General features: G+C 48.1%; 1 protein-coding gene across 2 annotated transcripts in view; it reads right to left on the bottom strand.

The window, feature by feature from the left end:
* GRID1 (glutamate ionotropic receptor delta type subunit 1) overlaps nt 1–20,016 on the bottom strand; it is a 666,917-nt gene that overhangs the window by 16,409 nt on the left and 630,492 nt on the right. Inside the window, exons 14-16 of one of the 2 annotated variants that reach the window (XM_067710323.1) lie at nt 9,988–10,154; nt 2,909–3,149; nt 2,569–2,650 (exon numbers count right to left, since the gene is read on the bottom strand). In XM_067710323.1, coding sequence (XP_067566424.1) covers nt 2,570–2,650; nt 2,909–3,149; nt 9,988–10,154 — 489 coding nt within the window. In that variant the 3' untranslated portion in view covers nt 2,569. The remainder of the gene's footprint in view (nt 1–2,568; nt 2,651–2,908; nt 3,150–9,987; nt 10,155–20,016) is intronic. The other variant, XM_067710322.1, reaches the window with a different exon arrangement.

Below are 20,016 nucleotides of genomic sequence, written 5' to 3'. Positions count from 1 at the left end.
TGGACAGCTACATGTAAAAGAATGAAATTAGAACACTCCCTAACACCATACACAAAAATAAACTCAAAATGGATTAAAGACCTAAATGTAAGGCCAGACACCATCAAACTCTTAGAGGAAAACAGGCAGAACACTCTATGACATAAATCACAGCAAGACCCACCTCCTAGAGAAATGGAAATAAAAACAAAAATAAACAATGGGACCTAATGAAACTTCAAAGCTTTTGCACAGCAAAGGAAACCATAAACAAGACCAAAAGACAACCCTCAGAATGGGAGAAAATATTTGCAAATGAAGCAACTGACAAAGGATTAATCTCCAAAACATACAAGCAACTCATGCAGCTCAATATCAAAAAAACAAACAACCCAATCCAAAAATGGGCAGAAGACCTAAATAGACATTTCTCCAAAGAAGATATACAGACTGCCAACAAACACATGAAAGAATGCTCAACATCATTAATCATTAGAGAAATGGAAATCAAAACTACAATGAGATATCATCTCACACCAGTCAGAATGGCCATCATCAAAAAATCTAGAAACAATAAATGCTGGAGAGGGTGTGGAGAAAAGGGAACCCTCTTGCACTGCTGGTGGGAATGTGAATTGGTACAGCCACTATGGAGAACAGTATGGAGGTTCCTTAAAAAACTACAAATAGAACTACCATACGACCCAGCAATCCCACTACTGGGCATACACCCTGAGAAAACCATAATTCAAGAAGAGTCATGTACCAAAATGTTCATTGCAGCTCTATTTACAATAGCCAGGACATGGAAGCAACCTAAGTGTCCATCGACAGATGAATGGATAAAGAAGATGTGGCACACATATACAATGGAATATTACTCAACCATAAAAAGGAACGAAACTGAGTTATTTGTAGTGAGGTGGATGAACCTAGAGACTGTCATACAGAGTGAAGTAAGTCAGAGAAAAACAAATATCGTATATTGACACACATATGTGGAATCTAAAAAAAAAAAAAAAAAAAACAGAAAAGAAAAGTAAATGGTCAGAAGAACCTAGGAGCAAGACGTGAATAAAGACACAGACCAACTAGAGAATGGACTTGAGGATACGGGGAGGGGGAAGGGTAAGCTGTGACAAAGTGAGAGAGTGGCATGGACATATATACACTACCAGACATAAAATAGATAGCTAGTGGGAAGTAGCCGCATAGCACAGGGAGATCAGCTTGGTGCTTTGTGACCACCTAGAGGGGTGGGATAGGGAGGGTGGGAGGGCGGGAGATGCAAGAGGGAAGAGATATGGGGACATATGTATATGTATAACTGATTCACTTTGTTATAAAGCAGAAACTAACACATCACTGTAAAGCAATTATACTCCAATAAAGATGTTAAAAAAAATGAAAAAGAAGCTTGGGACAGGACCATTAACTGTTCCTGTCAGTGGGTTTTCCTCAAATCTCTTCCTTCCTCCTCTCATATGGCCCAGGGGTGACAGGAGACCCCTGAGTCTGTGGGAGACTCTGGCCTTGCATGGCCTTCCATGAAGGTATGCAGATAGCATGAGAGGAAGATGGAGGTCCTCAGAACATTTCAGACATGCTGAGTCAAACAGCAAGCTCTTTCCAGCAAAATCTAAGCGTGATGACAGAGAGCTCACTGCCTGGTATGAATGGAGGGTCTGTCCTCACTCCCAGTCATGTCAGGGGCTCTGTTACAGACTGATGTATGGGGCTGTGGTCAGCCAGCCTTTCTAGGCTGCAGAGATGTTGGCCATGGTGATGCTGCCTCTTTGAATGCTGGTTCTGGTTACTTTAGTGCTTCTTGTTTGAAATTTAGCCCTGTTTGTATCAACATCTTTTTTTTTTTTTGCGGTACACGGGCCTCTCACCGTTGTGGCCTCTCCCGTTGCAGAGCACAGGCTCCGGACGCACAGCCCCAGCGGCCGTGGCCCACGGGCCCAGCCGCTCCGCAGCATGTGGGATCTTCCCGGACCAGGGCACGAACGCGCGTCCCCTGCATCGGCAGGCAGACTCCCAACCACTGCACCACCAGGGAAGCCCTATCAACATAATCTTTAAGTGGAGCTATGACTCAAGAATTAGCTGAGGTATATGTATCAGGTAGTGACAGCCCTACAGTGGAGTGGCTGGACTTGTGCTACAGTGCCTGTGTGCAGGTTTCGACCAGGAGAGCATCATTACCAAATGACGCTCCTCGCCACCCTTCCCTAGAGGCACTGGCTCCAGGAGAACATCATGAAGACTCTACAGACAAGAAAAAAAAAAATCGATCTTGAAGATGAGCAAAACCCAGAAGTGTGGAGGGCAGAATCAGCTTGTAGTTGGTACCCACGGGGAAGGACATGTGCCCAGAACCTAGAGTCAGAACAGAGCCCGAGTGGTCCCTGTGCTGGGTGTGCCTGGAGGGACGTGGGCAAGGCTGGGCCCTGCAAGGAGGAGGAAGAGAGGGAGAATGGATGATGAGGGGCGGGGGCCGGTCCTCCCTCCCAGGCTGGGAAAGCAGGGCCCGTGACCCTTGATGAACCAAAGAGAACCAGGAAGGAATGCGGTTTCCTCTCTTACCCTACAGCTGGTCTCTCCAGGTCAGGGTGGAGGCACATGGGCGGGGCAGGGTAGGGAAGGCGCTGTTCATGCTGTACCCGCTCTATAGATAAATACACGACTTTAGTGGCCATTGCTGGCGCCTTGGCACTTGCTCAAGCGTGAAAACATTCCTTACATTTGTTATCTGGCTTTCAAGGCAAAATAAAACAATGATACCATCCCCCCTATAAAACATTGCTGTCTCCAGACAAGTGGCTTGGGTAAATACTAACTGGAAGAAAACCGCCCGCCGAGTGGCCCAGTGGGACTCTCCTGCCTCTAGGCTGCAAAAAGGAGAAGTAGGGCCCAGGGCACGGACCTCTTTGGGGGTCTCCTGGTGGCACCGGTTGCTGTTCCACCATAACTCCAGGGCGGCCACCAGGCAGGCGAGGAGGAGGCCAATGGCCAAGATGCAGAAGACCCCGGCGAAGCTGTGCAGCTTGAGGGACTTGCCATCCGCCTGGGCGCTGGCATGGCTGGTAAGGTCGCAGCGGCCCGTGTGCGGCCACCACTTCTGCTTGAGCACATCCAGGTCCCCAGTGTCCTGAAGCTCCAGGATCCTGCAAGATACAATCCACATGAGCCACAGCCCTGGCCTCACTGACACAGCCATGGGGGCCCTGGCCCCTTCCCCGCCACGTCGGCCCCTCCACAGAATGCTGAACCATCATAGCGGCTCTCTGCCTCAGCTTTTCCCTCCCAATCCATTCTCCACGCTGCAGGCAAAGCACCCTTCTCAAAACACTCCTCAGATTTTGTCACTTTCCTCCTCAAAGCCTTGATGTCCTCTCCCACCCTGTCCCACTGCCCATGGATGAAGTCCAACAGCAAAGTACATATGGACCCTTGACATGGGATCCTGGGGCAAGCTCTGAGGATAAAATCAGAAAATACAGAAATGCATGATGCAATCACTCAGACTGTGGACCCACAGAAAGGCTTTCTTTCAAACGTCAATAACTATATCCTAAGTCTCTCCCACTAGGATTCGTCAAATCATTCATTCATTCACTGATTTGAGGAGCATCTGCATTGTGCCAAGTATGATGTTCAACACTGCTGCAAGTATGGTCCAGAGCAGGGGTCCCCAACCCCTGGGCCATGGACCAGTAGTGGTCTGTGGCCTGTTAGGAACCCGGCCCCACAGCTGGAGGTTAGTGGCGGGTGAGTGAGTGAAGCTTCATATGTAATTACAGCCGCTCCCCATCGCTCGCATTACTGCCTGAGCTCTGCCTCCTGTCAGCATTATGGTGAGTCGTGTAATTATTTCATTATATATTACAATGTAATAATAATAGAAATAAAGTGCACAATAAGTAATGCGCTTGAATCATCCCGAAACCATCCCTGCCGACCCTGGTCCATAGAAAACTTGTCTTCCATGAAACTGGTCCCTGATGCCAAAAAGGCTGGGGAAGTGCTGGTCTAGAGATACTTACCCGGACACTGAAACAATTAGAGCAATCAACGTGGAGTCAGAAGCTGTGATCAGTACAACGAAATGGAAGTAGAAGCGCTAAGAAAGGCACCCATTGGGAGGGTGGCCTGGACTGGAGGGTGAGGGGAGACCTCATCAAGGAGGTGAAAGGTAAGCATAAAATAGCTCACAGGGGTTTAGCATACCTGTGTGCCAGGAAATCGCCTAAGTGCTTGACAGTGTTTAACGCTCATGTCAGCTCTTTGGAAAGGCTACTTCCATGGTCCCATTTTTATAGAGAAGGATATTGAGGCACAGAGAGGTGACATATCTTGCCAAGGTCATTTTGTGGTTGGCAAGGACGGCATTCCGCAGGGAAGAGGAAGAGCCTTCCTGAGACTAGAACCATGGTTGGAAGTCTTGTCTAGGGTGAGTGTATGAGAAGCTAAAACGTGGCAAGTGAGGCTGTAGACGGTGGGTGAGGAGGAGGATGTGAGTTGAAGTGAATGAAACAGGCAGAGCCAAGAATGTGGGCTCTGAGAAGGTATGAGGGGAGCCTGGCGTTAATCCTGCTCACAGAGGTGGGGCAACGCCCCCTGCCCCCATATTCCCCAGGTCGGTGTCTGGATGGCAGTTCTCCTTTGTTGTAGTATTTCATGGACTCTTTCTATAATCCAGGGGTCTGGACAGGGAGCCCGTGGTAGCTGGCAGCCCCCGGGCTTCTCACACCGAAGCTTTTTTATTTGTGGAGGCCGGACACTTTTGGCCTGGTCCATGGTCATCTGTTCAGGTGACAACACCCTCGGCGGCCTCTCTGAGCCCTCTGGGTGTGCACAGTTCAAGACAGTGGTTCTTGATGGTCAGGAGAAGCTCATGGCCAACTGGCCACTTGAGCAGCCTCTGCCCTGGACCTGAATTGCAGGCCAGCTGTGACCACAGGCTGAAGCTGAGCTCAGTTAACAATCATGGGCTGTGACTGTGGAGAGGGAGGGAGACAGCCCAGAGGGGGTTCCCTGCCCTGTCAGCACCTAGGGGCCAGCGTAGTGTGGCCTTTCGCCGGCTGGGTACAGCCTGGCTCTGTGCAAAGAATCTGCACCAATCCCAGCTGGGTGTCCTCGGACAAGTGACTCGCCCCTACTAAGCCTGGCTTCCTCATCATTGCAGGATTTACCCATGATTACCGTGAGTGAGCAGATCCTTTGGATCTCCATGGCTTCCCCTGAGCAAGCACAGTGGCCGGCACAACTTGAGCCATCAAGGGATATTTGTTGCATCGATAATGTACGAATGTATGAACGGAATCATGAAAACTAACCTGAACTAAAGTGGCTGTGGTGAGATAATGTTGGCTAAGTGGCCAGGGCACAGGTCAGCACAAAAGACTTAGAATTCAGCTTGGTCATTGGGATAAAGGCATGATTTACACAGGCATTTGGGGTCGCACTTGGTGTGCCACAGGTCTGTTCTGTGGCACATGCCATGATTAATTGGGCAGCTGCAGGGTCCCACTACATCCAAGTGGCTCTGGACGTGTTAGGGAAGCTGCATGTCTGTACGTCCACTGGCTCATGCTGAGTGGCCGTTACGTACGTGTCTACTGGCAGTTCCGAGTAGGCTGGGCCTCCTGGCAGTTACGGGAAGCCCAGGGCTAGGTATGCAGGACCTCAGGGCCTTCAAGAGGACTCGTGGTTGGGCTACTGGCTCACCATGGAGAAGCAGCAGAGTTTTTAATTTATTGCCACAGATTCTGCTCTGATGGACACCAGTCAAACCCAGACTCTGCCGTCACACTAGCCATGTTAGGAAACCTCTCAACTTTAGCTTTCGTATCACTAAAATCGGAGATCATAACAAAAGTGAGAAAGGCTGGGACCTGGGACCCTTTACCAGAGTGCTTGCACTTGTACCTGGACAAATGTCTGCTGCAGCAACAGAACACAAAGAAACTGTGACGGACTGAAGATAACTGCATGCATGTGCAGTCGGGGCCATTATGAAGAGTAAGATACAAAAGGGCCACAAACCAACTGCTGCTTCTAAGTTTCAGGGAGCAAAAGCAGGGTACTGCACACGATCCCTGCACACAGCACCCCCACGGGGGTGGGCAGACCACCTAAGCCAGCCCTCCAGCCAGACCCAGCCATCCGCCCCCACCCTTACCCCATTTAAGGTACAAGCTTGCCCCCCTCCCCACCCTTGGGGAGTGAGCAAGGGACCTTTGTCTTGTTTTTGCTCCCTCCTGCTATAGCACGAGCCCCAGTAAAGCCTTGCCTGAATTCCTTGTCTGGCCTCTTATCAACTTCTGTTGATTCAAGAGTCCAAGGACCCAGGTCGGTAACAAAAGCACCTACCTCACAGAATTATCACAAGCAGATGAAAAGCGGGAGAACACATGGGACCACTCAGCTCAAGAGCTAGCAAGCAAGAAGAGCTCCAGAAAGCTGGTCAGTATAGCACCACCCTCTGGCGCCATACTGACCAGCAGCCCTAGCCATCCAATGTTTACACAAGCTGCCTTTTACTGAGGACACAGTAAGGACTGACCATTTTACATTGTTTTAATCCTCACAATAGCCTGCAAAGTAGCTCTTATGTTTACAGATGGAAGACCTGAGGCTCAGAATCTAGATGGCTTGCCACCAGTTGCAATTAGCAAGTGGCGTAGCTGCTCTTCAGGGCTGGGTCACGCTGACCCGGGAGGCCATGCTCTCTCCAGAACACCAAGCTGCTAAGTGCAGTCAGCCTCCTCTCTGAGAGTCACCTCCAGCCTAGGGGATGGTGAGACTCCAACAGGAGCGGGGCCACAGGGCCGGATTCCCACTCTTGCGCTCATTAACTGCAGGAGGCTTCATTTTGCTGACGCTTCCCTTCTTCCTGCTCCTTGTAATTGTATGCATGTTTATGCCCAATATTATTCCAGGAAGACTGTAAGGCAATTTACAGGAAAACACAGAATAAAATAAAAACAAACAAGCCAATCCAAAAGAAAATTTAAATATGTAAGCAACAGAGGGAAGATAAAACAAGTCACGGGCACAAAATGACTCCTGGAACGAGGCTAAACTAATGCACACCATAATAATCTCTACTCCTGCTTATGAGTAAGCCAGAATGATAACAGCCACTTCCTGAAGCCAGTTGTTCTATTTTCCAGACAGATATAATTGCAGGTGCTTTCCTTTAGTCAACAGTCGTGGAGGCTGCCACATAGTAGGTGCTCTATAAATGGCTATTAAGTTGCTAAACATTTGCTGAATGCCTACTCTGCATGCCATGGTCCATAAAAGGGCTATGGCACTCAACCGCAGTCCCCCCCCCACACACGTACGTTGTAGCCTAAAGACCCAGTCCTCTGCCAAAACAAGGGAACATATCTGTATTCAAGGAAATAACCTGAGTCCCTGGGACTCAGGGAAGGAAGGCTACAGCAGTTCCAGATAAGACTGGAATCTGCTATTTACATAGGATTCTTTTTCTGTCAATGGCATGGGGCATTGCTTCCTGGACCTGCCCCCTTCCTCCTCTCAGGCATGACCCAGTTAGGGGCAGCCCCCAGTTCTGCATGCATCATATAATGGAGCCTCTTAAAGAACCGTTGGCGGCAGAAAGTTGGAAACCTGAAGCCTTGAGTGTTCCCCCCAAGTAGGTACCCACGTGTCCAGGCAGGGGAGGCGGGGACGCTTCCAGCCCAGGAAAGGCTAAAACATAGACACCAATGACAATACTTCAGGAGGCCAGCATAGCCTACCAAGGACATTCACTTACAGTCCTAGAGCATGTGGCCTTCTGATGAAAGCAAAGGGTAATTAATCACTTCCTGCCAGAATGACACAGAAACTGGACTAGCCACTTTCAATCATGTTTGTTGAAAGATCCAGCCAAGAACCAGGCTCTCTCCTCTCTCCAGTCCGTCAGTGTTCACTTCAGCAGACTTTCAGGGGATCTCGGAGCAGTTGGAGTGCACGGGGACCCTAAGCTTTCCACACTGGGGACCCTGTGCTTCTGTGAGCACTGTGTTGGGGCACATTAGCTGTCTTGGTGGTGCTGATGCTGCTGCGTTGGTCCCACAAGCTCCCTTACCATCTGTTACTAACCTGTGAGAGAGGTGCTCACAGGCTGATGGCCTGGGGAATGCCCTGAGCATCCTGTCTCAGAAAACCAAGTAGGGTAAACCTCAAGAACACCACTGTCTTATATACCCTGGAGAGAAGCCATCCCTTCTTCATGCCTTTAATCCCAGCAATTGATAAATCACTACTCCTCCTTCTCTTGTGTCATCCATCTCTGCTCCAGGGAGCAAAGGGAGGCATGGCATGTATACTTGATTAAATTCTACAGAAAACCCCAAAGCCTCATTGAACTTAATTACTTCTACCCCTTTTCCCAGTTTTGCAAACAAGCCACTGAATGAATGGGCTGCAGGCCCTCCTCCTAGGCCTCTCCCTGATGGGGTTTAGGCTCAGGTGCTCGTGATCAGAAGAGCCCAATCAACATCTGGGAGGTGGGAGGAGGGAGGTGGGAGGTGGGAGGGCTCAGAGATCCGATAGCAACATGGGCACAGCACTGGGGCTCAGGGGACCTGCCTTCTCCTCCCAAATCTGCCAGTTGCTGGCTGAGCTGCCCTCAGCGCACATTACCCTCTCTGAGCTTCAGGATGTGAAACGAATGACCTTTAACAATTCTCACCCCTCCAAGTGGATGCTCCTCAGTGCTGGAAAACATGTGTTCATCAGGTAACAGGGCGCTGCCCCTAAGCCTCAGCGCCATGCCGGCCTTTTCACCTGGCCGCTTCTGCCACAGTTTGGATTCTGGTGGACCAAGGCAGAGCTCTAGTTCTGCTCCTTCACCCACCAGGATGTCACCCCACAGACATGTGTGAGTGGTGGGCTTAGACATCACTGGGGACACGAGCCCCTGTTAGCAGGCTGGCTGCTGGGAAAAGGCCACTGAGCTCACCCATGCTGTTCACCTCCATCCTCTCTGTGAGGCCAGGTAACCTGGTCAAGGGCTAAGGTAAGTTCCCGTGGGGAAGCGAGAAATGGGGGTGGGATGATGAGAGATTATCTTCGTCAAGGAGGCCGACCAGGTGTCCAGACTGAGCACTTGGAAACTCAGTCATGCCCAGGAGTCCAGAGAAGATCAAGTTCAAAGGATGGACGTGCACCAGAAAATCACCTGGGAAGCCAAAGAGGCCAATGCAAACTAGACACACATATTCATTTCTGGCGGACAGGGTCCACGTGTCTTTGCTTAGGCCAGAACACTCCTGTCTGCACAGTGTTTTCCCCCACTCTCCCCCAACACGCCCCATTGCTAGTATCAATTAACAGGAGCTGATCCGGAACAGATGGGGAGGTGGGCAGTGAGGGCCAGGTCCCTGTCCTGCCCCAGCGGACAGCATCTGCTCCCTCAGCCCCTGTGCAGGTGAATATGGACTCAATCTGCTTCTCTGGCCCCAGTTTTTCACGTCTCCACATTGACTCTTTCCACCCTGCATTTATCTTAAGAAGTTATTATTGGGCCCTTCCCAGATCCAGTTAATCTTTCATTTAATTTTAAATTACTAGGCCCATCTGGCTAACTCCTACTCTACCTTCAGGCCTCAGGTGCCACCTCCTCTGGGAAGTCCTCCCTGGTCTTCTGGGTCTGGTCAGATGCCCTTCTTTGTCCTCCTCCACCCCCAGAATATCCTCTCTGTCTCACTGACTGCCCCGTGCTGACATCGCCTACTCACATCACAGCTCCCACTGAGACTATGCAGCTTCATGGGAAGGTTACACATACTTCCTCTTTTTTACCCCAGGACCTGGCACAGGACTAGTTGGGGACCGGGGTGGAGAGCAGCATGTACTGGTACATAGTCGGCACTGAGGAAAACGTGATGAATAAACAAGTTTGTGTTGGCTCTCATCTCCCGAAGGCTGGTTAAACCCCAACTGGAGCATGGGGGCTGCCAGCGTGTTCTCACTGACCGAGCCTACCTCTGAGAGAAGAGGTCCCTGTAGGGGCTGCCGTGCTGCAGGGCGATCCCATAGCCCTTGCTGCTAACGCTGTTGCCAGTGACAGTCACGGAGCAGTCGTCATCTGTCAGGGCTGCGTACTCCACCACGGCCACATCCCACAGAAAGGCGTAGTTCCCCTTCTTTGCCTGAAACACCAAAATCACCATGAAGTCAGGCAGACCTGGCCTCGCGTATTATTTTCGAGCAGTGAGGCCTCTCAGTGGTGGGATTTGAGGGACCCTTCTAAATGGTCCTCCTGCCCAACGAGCCGGCACAGCACACTCTCCTATTTTCTGGTCTGCAGGTTCCACCCCTGGTTGATGCCACTCACTGTGGTTAGACATAGAAGGATGTGATGATGCCTCTAGGAGGCCCCAGTGCTGCGCATCTCACAGAGAGGTGGGCAAGGTGAGCTGTACGTGGCCCCTGAGCTAGCTTCCTGGTCACAGTGCCATGGACCTGTTTCTCAGAGTAGTGAGCTCACCTTGGAGAGTGCAGAAAGTCTGACCCCAGGGAATTGAGATATTCTGACCGGAGATTTAGGGGGATGCATGATAGTATCCATTTAATATTTCTACTTAGAACTTGACTGAGCCCTGCTTAAGGCGAACATGGGAGACGGCCCTAGGATCAGTGCCCCCGAGTGGCTGCGACTTAATATCTAAGTCATGAACTTGCTATGCCTGGGAAAGAAGCCATTAAGGACAGGGTCCTGACTGTTATGGTGCCAAGCCAGGATTCTGCCACTTCCCTTTCACTGCCCACACAAAAGTGTGAACACACAAACACACACGCACATACATAAGCATACACACATTTATATGCACACAGATATATATGCATACATGTGCATAAACACACGCACATGCATCTACATGGAGGAGGCTTCTGGTGTCAGTGTTTCTATAGCCATGCAATGGTGGCAAATTGTTCCATCCGAATTTGCCTGTGGCCACAGCTGAAGTCCCACTCCATCACACCCATCCATAGCAGACATTCAGTTCTATCCTGAGCCATAATCCTGACTTGGCCTGGAGTTTAGGCACTCACAAGTAATGTGAGCTGCTTTTATTTTTGGAAGAAGATGCAAACTAGACATTGTCACTTGGCCAGCTTAAAATAGAGCATGATGTTCTTAATGCAGCCAAGAGCCTGGTTTTAATTCTCTAGTGAACATACAGACACCTCATGCTTTCTTCTCTCCTGCCACAGCTCACACTAGATGCTGGAGGACCCCAGCCTGGGGCAGTGGCAGGGCTGAAACATCACAGGTAACAACAGGCCAAGCTGGCAAGCTACAAGCTTTGTGGCACTGTCAGCAGGGGTGTTATTCCCTTCTCCTGCCTTTATTCAGTTGTCTTTGTGTCCACTGAGAATCTCCGGAGAATGCCATAGCTGCTTAGGTGAAGCTCATCACGATATTGCTTCTTTTGGGACCCTAGGTGCCCGTGGGCCAAGCTGGCTTATTTTCTCATCAGGAGTTTTCCATCCGAAGGCTTTGTGGGTGGAGCATGGCCTCCCCCTGCCAGGAATAGACTGCTCCTAGCCATTCACACAATTTTACCCGACGATCTTGTAAGAAATGACATAGACCATACCACCCATTGATATTCACCTCGGGAACAATCCAAATATTACCTCAGAGCCTCTTTCCTTGCCCAAGTCAATTTCAGGAGTCCCTAAAGGGCTTTGACCCAGGTTGCAAAATTACACTCATCTCTCTCCCTCCACATGGGAGGATAGCAGTTTTGAAATTTTCTCCTGCTGGCAAACACGTTTTCTCATGAAAAGATATAAATTTTCCACCTCTTAGTAACCGAGTTTCTCAGCAAAATGTTGACTTATGACCTAATATTTGGCTTCTGTCCGACTCTGGAGCATTTCATACCCGTGCTTGTAATTCAACATGACAATCAGACATTGTTATTTGCACAATTTCAAAAGGGCATGTCATGTTGAAGAAAGAATTAAGATCAAGTTCGTTCCTACGTTTCAAGTGATGTTCCAAGAAGGAGAAAGAAATAAGCTGGCCTGCCTCAAGTGGAAACCGGCTCTGACAAAAGCCTGGCATGGCCACTTAACGGGGCACTTGGATCCGTCAAGCCACAGGCATCTGTGGCTCCAGCTTGGGCTAAGTGACAGGTGAGCACAGATCCATGAAGGAAGCTGCATTTATAGTCCCGCTGCCTAAGCTGAGAAGGCAGAAAACATATGGAAGGCATGCTGGCGATGTCTCAGGTGCAAATCCCTGCTAACCAGGAAGGCAGTCAGGAAAAGAGGAGAAAATAGAAGTTCTCCTTCTTGAGCTGCTGAATGACCCCAGACACTCAGTCTCCCTATTTGTAAACAGGGACTACATTGACTACCATAGTTCTTATGTCTGCTTCAAGAAGCACATGGCTGGTCCCTAATCTACCTAACGATGCCAGAACAGGGAAGACCTGGAGAGGCTGGCTGATGCGCCACCTCTTACATGTGGGCTAACTCAGAAACTGCAGCTGCAATGGAGCTCTAGCCTTATAAAATACTTCCCATCCCCAACAACCCTTCCTCACTTCCTCAGCATCCCACGGCTTCCTGGGTCCTCTTCTCTTAGCCTCATGCTGAGTAAAATGCACCACCCTGGGCTTCCCAAGTTCATCAGTTTCCAGCACAACTTCCTGGACCTTACAGGTGTCTCCCCAATCTTCCTGGTATGTCGCAGCCCCTGTATGAGACAGAAAGCTTCTTAGGTAGGACCATATTCTCAGGAACACTTCGGATGCCAGTATCAGAAGCCCAAACATGCCATCCACCATGGCTATACCCCCTCTATATAGACCCTCTTCTTGATCCAGGCAGAATGAACGCCCCATAACCTCCCCACAGTTGTAACTCTTCCTTATGGGATCAGAACCGATTTTCCATGCAGCCCCTAATAATTATGTGTCCACCTTCTTATTCTGTGCTGCTTATCCAAAAGTTCTGGCTTCTCCATATGCGGGGGATGCCAGATACATCAAAAATCTGCCTCCAAGAGATCCAAGAATTTCCTCTCTTTCTCTCCCCTCCTGTCATAGGCTCATCTTCTGCCTTTCTTGAGTCTGAGCATCTCTCCCATTCTGCTCTTGGTTCAGCTCCTTCCTCTGTAGCTCAGCCTCTTGCCTCGTCTCTACTTCCATTGAGAAGGCATTTCTACGCCTCTCCCTCTACCCTCCACCCCCTCAACTCTATGCCAGAGATCTCGCACACTTTGGGACATCTGTCATTTCCTATTTATATTAACTACTTCTTTTTGCTGAGGATTGTTTTCCAGTCTCTTGGAAAGACAGACTATTGGCAGGAATCTAGCCTCTTCTCAACTGTGTGCCACTGGCTGCTCCTCACAGAGAAAGAAGGGTGAACCAGACACCTTCCTGCAGGAAACTGGGAACGCTTTGGCTAAATGGCACAACAGAGCTCTAGAGTGGCTACTTTGCCAGTGTTCATACCAACTCATCCTTTCTTATGTCTCCCAGTCCTGTCCTTTCCCTACTTCCCAGGGGGCTGAGGGGAGTTAAGGAGGATGTTATGTGAGATCAGAAGCAATAGGCAGTGAGCTGTTTACAAATAGATTATTGACGTTTATTTCATAAAGTCTAAAAGATGAAAGCGGTACCATAGATTTGTGTTCTGCGTTAAAACAAAACAAGAACAAATACTGGACTTCACCTCTTTAATGAGTTAAATTACCTTGATCTGGCTGGCCCATTTATAATATTAAATGTATTCCTAACTTCTAATCATTGACTTATTATGCATCAATGCCTTGGAATGCGGCTGTTGGAAAGTTAGGCTGGAGACAAGGCTGGTAGATTCAGCCAAGCCTTCCCCAAGCCTTTGGCTCTATGCAGAAGGCTCTATGCAGAAGGTGGGCACAGCGACCCAGGGAGCCCTTCAGAGCTGGCTCTGGAGTCCCGGGACACCAGCCCAAGATACTTCCAGGAGCTATGAAGGCATCTTTAGCTCATCTAAGACAGTGGAGGTTTGACAGTTAACATAGTCTAGGAGTATAATTTCCTACTTCCACAGTTTGTTTGTTTTTAATTGGTCATATCCAGTGTTAGTGAGGTTGTGACAAAGTGGGTGTGATCCTTCGTGGCCATAGGCATCACAGAATGACACAACATTTCGGAAAGTAACACAGCATCCATAACATGAACATCTAAAACTGCTCCTACCCTTTGCCCTAGCAAATTAAGAATTTAACCTAAAAAGTAAACCAAACGTATCTGTGTATCTTAATGACATGACAGGCATTTTAAATCTAATGTTGACTATAAAGTAAGCATGGTACAGTTTAAATATTTAATTTAGGGAAATAATTTAATAAATTATGGTTCACTAATACGATATGGTTTTATGCAACTGATAGTAATTATAAAGACTATGCAGAAACATAGAAATGTATATATACATATTATATATATATACACACATAGAAATATATACATATTATATATGTAAATTAGTAGAAAACAATGGGATGGATACACTATTATTACTGTTCTGTATATATGTGAAATGTAATACGCCAAAAGATGAACAGGAATATTACATAATGGAGTGGGATTAGTGATGATTCTTAGCACAAGTTGATTAAAATAAAATATTTTCTTTCATCTTGTTACACAATCTATGCTATCACACACTACATAGGTACCAGATCCGATCTCTGTACCAGATTCAATCTCCGTTGCCTTGTGTGCTCTTGGCTCCTAAAGGCGCTTTTGCCCATCAACAGAGCACAAAGGTCTGTCAGAGCTCTCCGGTTTCCCAGGGCACTGGCTCCCTGACACTATTTAAACACATGGGAAAGTCTCCCTTACATCCCTGGCCTGCATCTAAACATGTGGCTTCATTTCACTCTCTCCTTTTCCTTAAAAAAAAAAAAAAGAAAGAAAAGGCATTTGGTTCACACATAAAAGGAGAGATGTGAGGACCTTGGGGAAAGGAGGAAAGAACAGCTTTGACATCACATAAAATGTCATAGAAAATGTCCAGTTGGCATCTCAGGATGCCAGGACAGCAGCAGGTAGACAGACCACTCCTAGTTTGTCTCCCAGGAAGCATCTTAGCAAACAGAATCCAAGCCCATCCCTGAAGTCCACTTCCTCCCAAGTCCACCCACATGCTGGTGCACTGCTACAAATGGAAAGGGATTGAGACCACGGGGCTGTCTGACCCCAGTGCTTAGAGCAGCCTCCCTAACGTTTGGGGGAACATGATTAGCCTACTTTGCTAGAGGAAGGCTGGGCACCATAAACAGAGTCACAAGTGAGCTGGGATATTGGATGGCTCATCGCCATTGCTCCACACTGGTAATAAAATGAGATTGCATTGACCTTCATTGCACCACTAACATGGCCCTTCCCAGAACTCACTTGGAGCACAAACTTTCCAAGACAACAGCCTTGGAGGCAAGAACTTCATAATGCTGTTCTACTCCATCCTAACTGATTTTGGAAAGGGACAAGCAACCACTCTATCCCCCCAAACAAGAATGCAGGTACTACAAACATCAAACACAAATACCATCAGAAAAGAAGTGCTAAAGGAAATCAGGTGTCTGCATTGCCAGGTACAGGGTAGGTGTGAAGTACCTGCTGGATGCTGGGTTGTCAGATACATGATTCCTTTTCTATCCATGGTATAATTCTGAGGGGGCTGAACATTAATTCCATTTTACAGATGAAGAAACTGAGACTCAGAAAAATAAAGTGACTTGTCCCAAATAAACCCAGATGGTGAGTAGTGGAGCCAGCTCAACCTGGAGAAAGACAGTCACTGCCATTCCCACGGGTTCTATCACCAACAGCATTCCCCTGGGAAGTGCTCAGAGGGTAAGGGCACCATAGCAGTTTCCCCAGCCCTCCCTTCATGAGTCCAAGCATGGCAGAGGGGAGAGCACAGGTTTCTTTGGCTCCAGTGACTGTCATCCTCCAGCTTTACAGAGGTGGTTCGTGGAACAGCTGAAATGCGGGGAGAGGGAAGACACAGGGGCCTGCGCTGTCTGTGGATGGGGATGTTAGGGTATCAGGGACACCTTGGAAACCTGATGCAGCCTCATGGGCGTTAACCATCCAGTGACACGCTCATTGTCTCTCCTTGCATCCACGCTTCACCCCAACAAAGCAGAGCTCAGCATCCCAAATCTTAGCTCCTACGCTCATGTTCACAAAATCGCCACACATCACCACAGGCATCCTGAATCCTGGCTATAGTGATACATTATCATGCGCTACGCCAAATCAAAAGATGCAACAGTAAGACCCAGACTATCTATGGAGAAAAGGACAATTCTACAGTCTGCTGGCAGGAGTGTGTGCTGGCACGATATTTCTGGAATGGTAATTTGGTGGGGAGAATCAAATGCTTTTAAAATGTGCGTATGTAGCAGTTCTACCCTTAGGAATTCATTCTAAGGAATTATTCCCTTTCAAAGAAGATGTTTGTACAAAGATTCTCAGGGCAATATTGTTTAAACTAGCAAGAATTGGAAACCATCTAAATGCTTGACAATTGAGAATCAGCTAGGTAAATGATGTATTAGATGATGGAATATTATGTTACCGCTACTATGGTGTTTTAAAAGAGCATTCCCTGCTAAGGGAAACAACTGTCCGTGATGAAGAAGAGCCAGCCTGGGTTCTGGACTCCAACCGTACAGATACGAATCCCAACTCCACTGCTTGCTGGCTGTGTAAGTGCTGACAAGATGCTTAACATCTCTGAACCTCAGTTCCCCTGGATGTAAAATGGTCCATACTTCAGAGAGTTCTGATGACGATTAAATCCCTCAGTAAATGTAACATGCTTAGGGTTTTGCCTGGCATGTGGTGAGCACTAAATAAATGACAACCAGTATTATATTGTTTAGTGAAAAAGAACCTGTTACAAGAGAGTATTTACATTGTGATATCTTTTTAAAATTATTATGCAAGAACTTTATGAAGAATCAAAACCAAGTACCAAATACTATCTTTGGGTGATGCCATCATGGGTGACTCCTGCTGGTTTCTTTCAGTCTCCTGTGTCCCCATGTTTTCTGCAACTCAGCAAGCATTTCTTCTGTGACTGCAGCTGCCCAAGAGGGTAGTTTCAGTGATTCAGCCTCCTTCACAGAGCACAGTGTAGTGAAAAGAGCAGGATTCTGAATGAAGACAGACACACTGCCACATTCCAGCTCTCTGGTGAACCTATAGACTTGGGGCTTGAAATGAACCTATATAGACTTGGGGCTTGAGGATGAAATTACAGGACACAATGCACTGTGCCTGGCACACAGTGAGGACCCAACACAAGTTCCTTCTTCTCTGTCTGGCATTCCCCAGCTCAATTCAGAAGATCAATACCTCAGCTGTCATTGAAACAACTTTCCTCCCACCCACTCCCCTCTTGCCAACCATTCCTCCACCTTGACCAAGACAGCAACGTGCTGTGTGTGTGGGGCGTGTGTGTGTGAGTGTGTGTACGTGTGTGCCCATGAGGATGTGTGTACCTGAATGTATGCATGTGTGGAAGTGTGTGTGTGTGCACGTGTGAGTGTGAGTGTGCCACCACATCCCCCAGGGAAGCACAAGAGAGGTGAACTGAGGTATGAAGCACCTGGACACCACACGAGGTTCAGGAAAAGGAGAACTTCAGCTGGAAAGAAGGAGCCTATATCTCTTCGGTCCCTCAGAACAATAGAAAGAGACCTCCAAAATGATGTGAAAATGTAAGGCAGACAATCAACAGGACCCTCGGAAGTGTTCACATGGCCTCCTCAGGAGGCTGTAAGGAAACCTGCCAAGCGAGGAGCGAAAGAGAATGACCCTTCACCTGGATCAGCCCCTGGACCAGCACAAGCAAGCAAAGCCGGGGGGCTCAGTGGGAGGGGGGACGGCAGCTGGGCTCTCCCACGGTTAGTGCAACAGCTGCTTTCCTGAAGCGTCCACAGGGTGCAAAAACATCTGGTAGGGGGATGTCGTGTGTGTGTGTGTGTGTGTGTGTGTGTGTGTGTGTGTGTGTGTGTGTGTGTGTGTGTGTGTGTGGTCACGAGCACAGGCCTGAGCCCTGAAGTTTTGTCATGGTCGTTGGTCCCAGGGAGGTCGCCCATTACCTGGGCAAGAGGACAGAGGTGATAGAGACACCCCAAGGCTACAGCAGCAGAGAACAGTTCCTGACGGCCAGGCAGTAGGTCTGCAAAACTATTTCTGCAAATGATTACCTGCCCTATATCCTGGTACTCCTGTGTCCCAGAGGAACAGTCAACAGTGAGAAGCAGAGCAAGTGGTATACAATGGCAATTAGTTTTCAGGCCACCAATGCCATTACCTTCTCTTTGATTCCTTAATTTCCTTTACAGAATGTTCAACTTCATTTCATAGAAAGTATGGCATGGTATGTGGGTGAGAGCAAGGGCCTGGAGACGGGGAGACCAGGTCTTCCCCTAGTGTCCTTAGCCAGCCACCTGAACCCTCTGAGCCTGAGTAACCTCTTCTAGAAGACAGGAGTCGCGAGCCCCGCCCACCGCTTAGGCTTATCACAGGAAGAGACAACACAGAAAGTGTCTGATGCATTGAAGGAACTCAAACAATAAGATACTATCCTTATGATCATGATAATCATCACCGGCATCATCCTTATAGCTTTAAGTTCAGATCCTAACTGAAATGCAGTTGCCTTGGGGTAAATAACACTTGAAATTGTCCTCAGTCATCCAGCCTGGTAATTTAGAAAGTCTGTTAGATGGTGTCACAGTCTTGGCCCAGTTACTGACTCCCTACTGATGGAAGATGAGCGCAGACAGTTCTTAAGATCTTTTCCAGCTTTAACATCCTCCAAGTTTATAATATAGACCAGTTGTTTTCAAAGAATGTTCCCTAGACCAGCAGCCTCAGCATCACTGGAGAAATATAAATTCTCAGGCTCTATTCCAGACCCAGTGAAAAGAAGACCCTGGGAGTGGAGCCCAGCAATCTGTCTTAATAATCTCTCCAGGTGCCCCTGATGTGTGCTAAAGTTGGGATTCAATGATAGAGACCTCTCTGTCCATGAATTTCTGATCTCCTCTTCAGAGTAGGTTTAGGAAGGAAAAGAGTATTACGGCTCTAGGATCTTGAGTTGGGGCAGCAAATGGAGGAGGGAATAGCATAGGGTTGAGACCAGGGCTATTGAAAACAACCATTAAAGGAAAGTCACACTTTACATCTTCTTCCTGAATGTCACTCTACTTGGTGCTTTCCCATCCATTCTCCTATTACAAAGTTCAGGCTGAACTTCCACAGTACAAACTGTGTCCATTTTCCAAGGAAATGGAGACGCAAAAAGGACTTTGCCCAAGACACCAGAAGCAGCTATTCCATCAGAGCTTGAATGTCTCCCCAGGTCTCCTTGACTGCAAATGGCCTTTCCTTCTCCCACATCAAAAGTTCAACATCAGTAGCCCCGAAGAGCCACACAGAGCTCCCTGAGCAGCTGGCTGTTGTCACACTGACAGATTCTGGACAAGCTTTGCTAATGATGTCTGCCTCCAGCACCTGACGTTATGGAGGCTTCATAGCTGCTTTCCCTTTTAGAGCCTCTGGCACTCCGGGGAGAAAGAATCTTATTTAGTGAACCAAGTATCGTCTCAGTGGGAGAAGCTTTCTCACATCTCCAAGGGAGAAGAAGCTGGTTTGGTACAATGGAAAAAAGAAAAGCCCTAATTTGGAAGAATCAATGGCTCCTTCCTCAAAAGTCTGAAACTGTATACCGTCAGCAAAGCTAGGGGCCACAAACAACCTTCTCAGCAGGGCAAAGGGACACATTGATTTTCAATGATTTGTCAAAACTTTAAATTGTCCAAAGACCATGATAAACAACAATCTAATCTGAGTTATTCCATGGGAAAGATTAAGAATGATCTCAAAAAAGGGTAATTTGGTTTGCTTATATACAAGATAGATTCGGAAGAGACAAGAATACGGAATGAGAAATACCCATGTAGGAAAGGGAAACAACCTA

The sequence above is a fragment of the Pseudorca crassidens genome, chromosome 16, assembly GCF_039906515.1.
Source record: "Pseudorca crassidens isolate mPseCra1 chromosome 16, mPseCra1.hap1, whole genome shotgun sequence".
Classification (NCBI taxonomy): domain Eukaryota; kingdom Metazoa; phylum Chordata; class Mammalia; order Artiodactyla; family Delphinidae; genus Pseudorca; species Pseudorca crassidens.
Note: the sequence above shows the minus strand (reverse complement) of the source record. Positions and strands in the feature narration are given on the sequence as shown.